Here is a 12,193-nt window from a genome sequence, read left to right as displayed (position 1 = left end):
TCTAGGGTTTCAGAGGCACACCACCGCACTGATTTTATAGGAGCGCTAAGGATCAGAACTCAATTCTTCATGCCTGTGCAACAAACATGACCACTGAGTCCTCTTCCTGTCCCTAAAATGGATTTAAAAGGCTCAAGTGACCTAGCAATTTCTTGTACTCCTTTCACACCCCTTAACTGTTAACATTTTATGAATACACTAGTCCTACAGCCCTGGATGAACTAACAAGTTTAAATACACTCTGTCATTCCCTTTGGTTGGTTGGTTGAATTTAAACACCTCAATGAAGCTTTCCCAATTGGCCTTTCCCGTGCCTGAAATCCAATCATCCTTTGAAGGTCTATCATATCAGCTGTCACAGTGTGATCTGTACGCTCTTAAGAACAACCCTGTAAAGGAGTATGCAATTCAAACTCATCCCGAAGAGTGAAAAGGAAGGCCCCTGCTTTCTTCTCTGCTGATCTACACCTAAGCTGCAGAAACAAGAGTAAGTCAAACTGTCAGCATGACCTCCAGGGCAGAGAAACCAACACTCGTCAAGAGTCCTCCACTGCTACACTGGTTTTGGTTGTTGTCTTTTAAGGCAAATTTCATCAGAATTCTTGACCCTTGCGAATACACTGAATGACAAAAGATATTCAAACATGGGAACAGATTCATAAAGCACTTCTGCAGATGAACATTGTACCTCAGGGAAAATACCTATGTATTAGGAGCTGAAAGCGAAACTAGACACATTTTTCATGGAAAACAATTTTCACTTAAAAAAACAAATAGGCATTTGGGAGAAATTTTCTCCAAAATAAACAAAATAGGCCTGCCATTTCAAGCAAAACAATTGACATATTTGTTGTACAGAATAAAACTGAAGCTTTCAAGTGAAAATTAAGTCCAATACATTTCAGATGGTGGTATGAACAAACGTAATTTTTAAAGCTGTATAAGGAAACGTCATTTGAAAGATCTGCACTGAGCCTCAAGCCACTCTTTTATTATGTTCCGGTTTAGTGTTAAAGGAACCGTTTCCAGTGAACGGGAAAGGTGGTAGAGCTGCTCCTCTCTTTGAAACTACGTACCTGTGTGAGCAAATGGATCGGAACAAACTGAATGCGGAAGCAGACATGAGCACAGAGGTGGCTTCTAGTTAAATTATACATGAAGCCAGCGTCTGACAAGGTAGCACACACTGTAATCCCAGCACTGCAGAGGCAGAAAGACTGCTGTAAACTCAATGCCAGTCTAGGCTGCAAAGCCAGATTCTTGTCTCAAATATAAAAAAATGTACAGCAGACTTATGTATAATAAACATAAAAACATATTAATACATTTATACATCATAATATATAAGTGATATAAAATTGTATACATATATATGTTTTGTTTTTTGAGACAGTGTCTCTCTATGTAACCCTGGCCTTCCTGAAGCTGACTATATAGACCAGGATGCCCTGGAACTCATAGAGATCCTCTTACCTCTGCCTTCCCAGTGCTAGGATTAAAGGTGTGTGCCACCAAGCCTGGCTATAGTTTGTAATAGAAATGTAAAAGTGTAGTAGATTATTATTTTAGGGTGTGTTACATCTGTTTATGTTGCATTTGTTTAACTCTGTGAAGCTGTGTTACTTACTGTGCCTGTGTAAAACACCTGATGGTCTAATAAAGAGCTGAATGGCCAATAGCAAGGCAGGAGAAAGAATAGGCGGGGCTAGCAGGCAGAGAGAAAATATAGGAGGAGAAATCTGGGAGAAGAGTTGAAAGAGTCAGAGAAGGAGGAGGACTCCAGGAGCCAGCCACCCAGCTACACAACCAGCAACCGAGTAAGGTTTACAGAAGAGAACAGGAAAAGCCCAGAGGGAAAAGATAGATGGAATAAGTTATGGAAAGCTGTCAAGAAACAAGCCAAACTAAAGCCAGGCATTCGTAAATAATAAGCCTCCATGTGTGATTTATTTGGGAGCTCGGTGGCGGGAGCTGGGTGGCAGACCCCTCAAAAGAGACAAAAAAAGAGCAAAAACAACTAATAACATAAAAGCAATGCCTCTTTTCCTACTATCCTTCACTATGATATGAGGAAACGTACTTGTTTCTCATTTAATGTTTCATTTAGTTCATGGTATTTGGGGACAATAGTAGAGGGCTTTCTTAGCATGTATGAGATCCTGGACTTGATTTGCATCATTACACAAAAGTCACTTTCATTAATATCCAATTTTTATTATTTTAATAAATAGTTTTAATTGTTTATTCTAATTTCTTCTTTAACTTTTTTATATGTATGATTATTTTGTCTGCGTGTATGTATGTTCACCACCTGCATGCCTGGTGCCCTTGGGGGGTCACAAGAGGGCATCTGAGGTCAGAGGAGGGCACCAAGTGCCTTGGGACTGGAGCTACAGACAGTTGTGAGCTGCCAAGCGGGAACTGAACCTGGGTCCTCCAGAAGAGCAGCCAGTGCTCTAACTGCTGAGCTATCTCTCCAGCCCATACAAATATTTCCGTACTTGTAAAGTTTTTTATTTTTCACCATGAAAGTGATTTGACAATTCTTTTTTAAATTAAATATTATTGTAAAGGGTTTACTTTTAATTCTAGCACATTAAGACATTTTTAATTAAGTTTTTTTCATGCACTATATTCTGATCATGCTCCTTCCTCTCCCCAATCCCTCCCAGATGCTCCCCACCTCTCTACCCACCCAACTTTGTTCTTTCTCTTGAAAAAAAGAAAAGAAAGATACCAACAAAACACAGAAATAAAAGCCAAAATAGGCAAAAGACCAATATAACAGTCATGTCCATTATTTTTAATATTTTATAAATTCTTTTGAGAATTTCATACATTTTTATTATATTCACATCATCACCATTACTCCCCAATTCGTCCATTCTTTATATAAAAATGGTCAAACATACACTATCCTGAGGAGCATTATGGTATTATAAGCATTTAATGGTTTCTGGGGAAGAGGGAGTCATCCTCAGTGATATGATCACTGTTAAATTACCATGCACCAATAAGGAAAACTGCACTCACGCTCATGCAAGCAGCCCTAGGTAAGCTCAGTCAGTTAATAAAAAGAAGGGGCTTCGTGGGATGGGGTAAGAGTACAAAATAGGGAGCGAATACAAAAGACTTTATATACATGTGTAATATTACCAAAGAATTAAAAATTTTAAAGGAGAACACATACAATATATCATCATCCATAAATAATTATGGTTTTTAAAAATACTCGCCAGGCGGTGGTGGCGCACGCCTTTAATCCCAGCACTCGGGAGGCAGAGCCAGGCGGATCTCTGTGAGTTCGAGGCCAGCCTGGTCTACAAAGTGAGTTCCAGGAAAGGTGCAAAGCTACACAGAGAAACCTTGTCTCAAAAAAACAAAAAAAATAAAATAAAATAAAATAAAAATAAAAATACTCATATGAAAAATCTTGCTTAATATATTACATACTTTCTTCTCAATTCTGCACAAATTTATATCCTCCTTTTAGTCTATGATGTAATACCTTCTAAAATTACTACAATGCCTCATAGTGAATTTCATCATTTTATTTAATAATGGTCTTACAATGTAGCTCCAGCTGGCCCCAAACTTGTTGTCTCTTAGCTCAGCCTCCTCACTACTGGGATTACAGGCGTGCATCACCATGTCTGGCAATAATCATTTTTAATATCTATAAAATATTACACTAATTAAGCTGTCATTTTTATTTAATTCACTATTCAATTTTGGATATTAAAACATAATGCTATTGTTGCAATCTTAATGTACTTACTAACCTTTTGCGTTTTAGGACTCAATAAGATAGAGTCTTAGAACTTACTTAAAATTTAAGCCACCAGTTATCTATTTGATTATTATTCAGCATATATTGACCATTACAATAATCTGATTTCTAAAATGCTAATATACACTCTACTATCAGTTACACTTGTCCTTCTCCTCCTCTTCCTCCTCTTTGTCCTGTACTCTCAGCTCTTCCCTCACCCTTTCCTTCCTCCTTTGCCTCTAACTTCCCACCAGTGTGCTTAAGGCCCACTTCGTACATTCCCCAGCACAGACTCGATCCTGAGTTACAGACTCCTAAAGCAAACCAACTCTGAGGCATGCCCCTAGCATATAACATCATCAATAAAAATTCTACCAAACAGAAAAGTTTAGAACAAGGTATTATTTAAAATAACCTTTATTATGGCTTACTCTCAAACAAAGGTCAAATAAAAAATCTTCTAGAATCTTTTCAATTTAATTTCTCTTTACTGTTATAAAATTTTTGCTTTTAGTAATTACAAAGGAAACTTCATCTTTCTTTAAAATGTTCACATCTAGGTTTTTAAATGAAAACTAAAACATAAATATTTAACTTGTAGTACTTTCAGGATGAAACATTTGACAACTAAAGACAAGGTAAAAAGTAAATGCTCAAAGAAAAGATATTTCCTAACCAACACATGGTATGACAGAATTTCCAAAAAGTCCAAGAAGAATGAAATATGACTTCTATGACAAAGCAACCATTATGGCATTCCCAAGCTGTTCCTAATTAACTGCATTACTTACGTAATAGATGGATCCACTTGTTTGTAAGCATGGGCAGCACAAGAGCCACAGTACGTGTATCCTGCATGGCTACAAACAAAACAGTTTTTAATTTTAATCTCCACGTTCAAAATCAAGATAGCCTAAAGAAAATAAAACTTACAGAAAGAAATGTAAAAACTATGATATATAAAATGGAATTGAATATACAGATTAAAAAGCAATATAATTAATGATGCAACTTCTAGACAGCAACAGAAAACCCATAGTTGTTTCATAGTATATTATTCCAATTATAAACTCCCAAAAACATTTTAGGTGTCGGTTATGTAGCTCAGTGGTAGAGTACCTCCTTAACATGTTTAATGTCTTGGGTTTAACCCCCAGCACCAATCTGGGGTAGAGGAAGGGGGACCAAGAGACAGTTTGGTTTTGGGTGAAGATATTCAAGGCTTACTCTGAGCTGCTAATTTCTGATACTCCTCTGTAGTGAAATTAGTAGACTATTATACAACAGCACCAAAGCAAATACCCTGCAGGGATTGTGCTCCCCTCTGCCTTTAGCAGTAAAGAAGCTGACTTGGCTTCTCCGTATCATGCCTCTCATTTTCTCTCCATCATCCTTCTCTTTTCACCCTCTGGCTTCAGTATTCAGTCAATTCTCTTATCACCCACAGAACAGCTTTGTTCTCTGATCATTTTTCTCTCCTGAATCATTCCTGCTACACGAGTCTAGACTTACTTCTTTTAGACAGTACAGAAGGGCAAGAGTGACTCTAGCCAGCCGAAGCATGCAAACACGATTCTGGCAGGCCTTGCCCTTCTCCCCCATACCCTCTGCCTTGCTAAAAATCTGTTAGATTACATTCCTAAAGCTAGCCACCAAGATCTACCTCGAGGCTGACTACCAAGGTCCAGCTATCAAAGTATTGAAGTGCAGCAATCAAAAGCCCCCTTTGGCTCACCTACTTAACATGACCAATTAAAATTAAACACCTTATCTTTACACCAGGTTTCCCCTCATAAAAACCTTTATAAACCACCATGTGCCTATGGGCCACCGTCTGTTTCCTCTCTTTCCAGAGGCAGTCCTTTGTTTCCCCACTCCTACCTCCCAGGACAAATATCCCTCTCCCCTCTCCATTATTCCCTTCCCTTTCTCCCTTGTCCTCTGTCACATGTCTTTGTCTCTTATTCCTTGCCCTTTGTCCCTCTGGGGCACATAAATCTCCTTTGTGCTGAGAAGTTGGTCTTGGGGCGTCCTGAGCCAATACCAGCCCCTTTTGGATACATCACTGGTAGATAGTATACAGCCCATGGGGTAAATGTTTTAACAACTGACTCTGAAGGAAATGAAAACTGCACATTCATCTGTACATAAATTTTTATACAATGCTACTGAGATTTAACAATTTATGAATAATGATAATTTCATATAGCCTATTGATTTATGTTCTGTGATATTATTTGTTTAACTCCTATAAACAAGCTATGACTGCAATAATAAAGAATGGATGACTGGGTGTGATGGCATAAGCCATGAATCCAAGCACTATAGAGGCAGAGGCAAGCAGATCTGTGAGTTAAAGGTAAGCCTGGTTACATAGTGAGTTCCAAGCTAGCCAGGACTACACAGTAAGATCCTGCCTCTCACACACACACACACACACACACACACACACACACACACAGACACACACACCAAACAAAAAGAATGGAACAAACCCAGTAGTTCCACATCTGGTGAAACCAATATATCATAAGAAATGTCCATTTTCACTGCAGCACTATTCACAAAACCAAAGGAAGTTCTGTAATCAACCCAAGTGTCAATCAACAGATGAATCTATAAAGAAAACATAGTACACAAATATATTCTACCTTAAAGGGAAAAAGTCACAAGGACTAGGGAGATGGCTCAGTGGGTAAAACTGTGTGTCAAACTATAAGGACTTGAATCCCAATCCCCAGAACCTGTGCAAAGCCAGATACAGTGAGTGGCACACACAATCCTGGTAGTCCTCAAGCAAGTTTGGAAGTAGAGACAGAAGAATCCCCAGGAGCTCCAGAACCAGTCACTCAAGTGTAAGCAGCAGCAGCAGCAGCAAAAAGAAAGAAAGAAAGAAAGAAAGAAAGAAAGAAAGAAAGAAAGAAAGAAAGAAAGAAAGAAAGAAAGAAAGAGAGAGAAAAAGAAACAAAGAAAGAAAGAAGAAAGGAAAGAAAGAAAGGAAAGAAAGAAAGAAAGAAAGAGAAAGAGAAAGAAAGAAAGAAAGAAAGAAAGAAAGAAAGAAAGAAAGAAAGAAAGAAAGAAAGGAGAGAGAGAGAGAGAGAGAGAGAGAGAGAGAGAGAGAGAGAGACCCTGTCTCAAACAGGCAGAGGGCAAAGACTACCCCATCAAACTGGATAGTAGGCATGTCTGTGAGGCAGTTTCTTTGTCAATGTCTGACAAGGGAGGGTTCCTAGGTTGTGTAAGAAAGCAAGCTGGTAAGCAGCATTCATAATCTTTACACTTCAGCTCCTGCCTTGAGTTCCTGCCCTGACTTTGCTCAGTAATGGACTTTGATCTGGAAATGCAAGACAAAATAAATTTTTTCCTCTCCAAGTTGTTTTTGGTCACTGTTTTATCATAGCAACAGAAAAAAACAAACCAGGGTACCATCCCACAACATACACGGGTTTTTCTAAAACCACAGAACTCACAGACTGCAGAAGCATAGTTAAGGGGAATACGGTACCGATGCCTCAGTCAAAGGACTATGTGATGAATAGCAACAGCTGAATACTTTGTTTCAACTTCACTCTAGGCTAGACATTACATGTTACCACTACAGATGTCCAATGTTTCAAGTGATGGATGGACTGACGGGCTTGGTCATCTCAGGTTGCATTCCTAACTGTAACATCACTCTGCATCCCGCCCACAAATATGTATCATTTGTCAACTTCAAACTTTAAAGTGCATGGAACAATGAAGACATATGCATGGAGTTCAGTTGTTATGAACAATTATACTCAGTTTGATGATCAGATAATAGTTTTCCCGTACTATAAAAACTTTGCTGGGGGCTAGAAATGTGGCATGGTGGTTAAGAGAGCTTATTCTTCTAGAGGATTGGAATCTGGTTCTCAACACCCACATGTTGGCTAACAACTACCAGTACCTAGTTACTGGAAGTCCAACACCCTCTTCTGAACTTCGAGAACATGAGTTTGACCCCAGCAACACATTTTTTAAAAAATGTCTACAGGGAGGTATCAATTAGGACTGTATAAAGTGAAGATCAAGAGATTAAGAAACTTGCATGCTACAGCTTTTTAAGTGGTGGAGTCTGACATCAAGTCATAAACGAGTATCTTACAAACTATTTGGCATATAAAATGCTTATCAATATCATCCAAACATTAATCTAGGTTCTTTGTGTGTATGTGAGGGCTGAGTGTATGTATGTGCATGCACATACGGAGACCAAAGGTTGAGTATCTACCTCAATCACTACCAGTTTTTTGTAAGATGTATTTGTTCATTTTATTTTATGTATATGTATGTATATGTGCCTACTTGAGTGCGTGCAGATGCTCACAAAGGCCATAAAAGGGTGTTGGATCTCCTGGAATTGAAGTCAGAGGCAAATGTAAGCTGCCCAACACAGGTGCTGAGAACCAAACAGACCCTCTGCAAGAAAAGTAAGCAGTCCTAACACAGAACCATCTCTACAGCCCAACATTTGGTTTTTTAACTTTTAGTCCAATATACACTCATTTTTATTAATCATGAAAAGTCTAAAGATTTGGCAAAAGACCTCTAAAACTTACGGTGCAATAATGGCTCTAGCAGGTCTTTTCGTAGACTGTACTTGTGAAAGCCAACCTTCTAGCTGGGCATTCAGCTGAGGTCCTATGAAAAGACAAATGGAAAGGAGAGTCAGCAAAGCAATGTATTACAGATAACCAACCTTGTTGCAATGTCTTCACTGAACCTCCATAGTATTAAAGTAACTTATTGGGCAACAGAATCATCAGTCTGGATGTTTAAAGTTTCAATTTCTCAAGTCATAGGTCCCTACCAAACCATATGACAGGGCTGAATATTGACAGAAGTAAAATTTGTTTTTATCCACCTACTTCTTAGAAGTATCTTCATACAGATCAACTTGAGGTGACATTTAAACAAAATACAACAGGAAGTAGAATACTCTTAATTAAATGAAAAGTGTAATTAAGTGAATTTGTTTTTTCACAGCACAAACTATGACTTTACTTGATCACTGAAATGGCATCCATGTAGTTGAAAACTCCCACACTCAATGATCTACCTCATCGGTTCCACCACCTTACTCCCCTATCAGAACTAATAACTTCATCACCTCAACAACTTCCGGTGCCAACAACTCACGCTCTTCACTTCCTATCTTTCCAGTTTACTACTCTCGGAATCCACTGACTTCAACAGCTCTCAAGACTCTTCAAGTCCTTCATCCTCTCTTTGTTCACTTCTTGCCTTGTCCAAGGTGAAACAGCCATTATTACTATACTCATCCCCTTTCATATGAGAATACAAATATAAATAATATGAATGTATCAGTCAAAACATACTTGTTAAAGTCAACTTCCACTTAACACAGTATCTGTACCTGAACTGAGTGAAGCTGGAGAGACAAGTGCTTCCCAAACACACGTGGGGACCTGAGCACCAATCCCCAGAATCCAGTAAGACAGCAGCGGTGGAATGTGCCTGTAATCCCAAAGCTCCCACTGAAAGCTAGGACCTAGAGACCGAAGAATTCTCTCCCTTTTCAACAAACTGCCCTCATTCCTGTCAAAAGCCATACACACTAAAGCACACTGAACCCCACTATGTTTTTCTTACTCAAAAACTCTGCTCTCAGCCGGGCGGTGGTGGCGCACGCCTTTAATCCCAGCACTCGGGAGGCAGAGCCAGGCAGATCTCTGTGAATTCGAAGCCAGCCTGGGCTACCAAGTGAGTTCCAGGAGAGGCGCAAAGCTACACAGAGAAACCCTGTCTCAAAAAACCAAAAAAAAAGAAAGAAAAAACTCTGCTCTCAACTGTTTCTAATCTCCTGCATCAACCTTGTCCCTTTTGGATTTGACTCTTACCACTAAAATCTAAGCATACCACTGATTAATTTTTTCTTCTACTAAAACCCATTTCTCTGTGCCACTTCTGCAGCAACTATGAATGGATATCCTTAATTCCTTCCCACCATCTATCCATTCTCTTTCAAGTGTTTTTTTTTAATATACTCTTTCTTATTAGACATATCCATTTTCTTCAAAGTATGTTTTGTTTGCATATATGTATGTATATATGTATGTATGTATGTATGTATGTATGTACCACATGTATGTCTGGGGCCCACAGAAGTGAGAAGAGGGCATGGATCCCCTGGCACTGGAGTTACAGATGGTTATGTGCCACCATGTAGACGCTGGGAATCAAACCCAGGTCCTCTGCAAGAGCAACAAGTACTCTTAACCTCTGAATAATCTCTCCAGCCTCTTTTTAAACTTTTGAAAAGCCCAGTCTTGCACATGCTAGATCTGTATTCTAGATCAGGCAATGGTGACAAAAGAAGTGAGTTTTCTTGTCAGACACAAGTTACTAATACTCAAAGAACAACTACTGTCTGTCCTTAGAGGACGAATCAACTTCACCACAATCCTATTACACTGTACCATGCTACTGGCTTAAAGTACCTTGTGGTAAGATTTTTAGATGTTCTAACATTAAAGCTTGTAAATTAACCAAACACACAGAATCCTAATTCTTCTTCCTGAAATAGTCCGGAGATGGCCCACACACCAGAATCACCTGACTTGTTCACTTCAGAAAAATCTGTTGGTATTGCCAGAGTTAAGTTGGCATGACCTCTGGGGATGGTGCTAAAAAATTTTAACAAGCTCTCCAAGAGACTCTCATAGACATTGAAATGTGAAGCATTCTGCCAATAAGGGGTTATGTACACATGCTATAATGATTTCATTGGTGAGCCACATATCTGAATAGTTCATGACTGAAATTTTTCACTGTAAATCATAAATTAAAAATAAATGAGCACATCAAATTTACCTCCAAACTATGTTGAAGTCTGAAGTGACCTACATTATTTCTCAAAATTTACATGTTCACTTTTTCTTTTTCTTTCTTTCTGAGACAGAGTCTCACTATATACCCCTGGCTGGCCTGTTTTTTAAAAAAAATTAAGCAAAATAATAATAATAATAATAATAGGAGGAGGAGGAGGAGGAAGAGGAAGAGGAGGAGGAGAAGAAGAAGAAGAAGAAGAGAACAACAACAACAACAGTGGACAATGGAACGTGGTCCAGGAATGGAGTGGCAGAAATTCTCAGTGCTTGTGAGAACATGCCAAGAAAACAAGAGTCATGTGACCTCAGTTTCTTCAGAACACGGAATTGTTCTTGGAATGTGTTTTCGTGCTCCTCCCAGGGATAGCAGACAGGAGTGAGTTCACTTCACTTACTCAGTATTGCTTGCTGCTGTTATGCAATTAAATGTTTAAACCATCCTTTATATGCCTTTATGGAAAAACACTGTCGTTGTGATTATATACAGCTTTAACTCATGAGAACTTCACTCAGGTGTTTTTTTGTTTTCCTGATGCTCTGAATAAAGTTGGCACTGCGTGAGCCTTTAGTCTGCCTCATTCATTTATCAGCTCCATTCTCCCAGGTTCCACGGCATCTAGAGTGCTGACAAAAGACTAGCTTTAAACAATGTTGTACACATTATCCATGCAAAGTTTGTTCTAAATGAAGACTCTGGGACTGGAGCGAAGGCTCAGTGGTTAAGAGCACTGGCTGCTCTTCCGGAAGACCTGGGTTTGGTTCCCAACACCTACATGGAAGCTAACAACTGTCTCGCAGTACCAGCCCCGAGGGTCCAGCACCTCTTCCGGTTTCCATGGTGCTGCACTCACGTAGTACACAGGCCATAAGCATATACAACATCAATACACAGAAAACAAAAAATAAATTTTAAAAAATGAAAGAAAAAATATGGTGCCAGGGTGGTGGTGGCACAGGCCTTTAATCCCAGCACTTGGGAGCCAGAGGCAGGTAGATCTCTGTGAGTTCAAGGCCAGCTTGGTCTACAACGCAAGTTCCAGGACAGCCAGAAATCTTACACAGAGAAACCCTGTCTCAAAAAAACAAAAATTAAAATAAAATACTGATTTGAGACAAAATAAATTATATTACATAATACTGGATGATGTTCAGGTGGTAAAGGGTAAGACTCTTTGGGGCAGGAAAAGGACTTGAGAATGAATCACAGATTTGAGTCATTTAAGGTGGTACAGTCAAGAGAATGGGTAAGTGGGGGATGAACAGATGACGGCGGCACAAGTGTTAAAACAGATCAAGAAGCTGGGCATTGTAGCATGCGTCTGCAATCCCAGCACAAAGACCAAAGAGAATTACGGATTCAAGGCCAGCTTAGAGCACATAGACAAGGAAAGGGAGGAAGAAGAGGGGGAGGGAGGGAGATGAAAGTATGTAATAAGATCGACACCTGGACACAGAGCCAAGAAGATGTGCCAACCAGAGAGGAGACTTGGGCGGAAGAAAGTAGGTCCAGAAATCTTTGTTCAAAGCCTTATAAAATTAGCATATA

At 39.2% G+C, this 12,193-nt stretch overlaps 1 protein-coding gene across 4 annotated transcripts in view; it reads right to left on the bottom strand.

Moving 5' to 3' along the window:
- The window catches only part of Memo1 (mediator of cell motility 1), a 101,199-nt gene that overhangs the window by 39,613 nt on the left and 49,393 nt on the right, over positions 1–12,193 (bottom strand). For 3 of the 4 annotated variants that reach the window (XM_059248199.1, XM_059248196.1, XM_059248198.1), the window contains exons 2-3: positions 8,356–8,437; positions 4,564–4,632 (exon numbers count right to left, since the gene is read on the bottom strand). In XM_059248199.1, the coding sequence (XP_059104182.1) occupies positions 4,564–4,632; positions 8,356–8,437 (151 nt within the window). The remainder of the gene's footprint in view (positions 1–4,563; positions 4,633–8,355; positions 8,438–12,193) is intronic. The other variant, XM_059248197.1, reaches the window with a different exon arrangement.

This window comes from Peromyscus eremicus, chromosome 22 (genome assembly GCF_949786415.1).
Source record: "Peromyscus eremicus chromosome 22, PerEre_H2_v1, whole genome shotgun sequence".
NCBI classification, from domain to species: domain Eukaryota; kingdom Metazoa; phylum Chordata; class Mammalia; order Rodentia; family Cricetidae; genus Peromyscus; species Peromyscus eremicus.
Note: the sequence above shows the minus strand (reverse complement) of the source record. Positions and strands in the feature narration are given on the sequence as shown.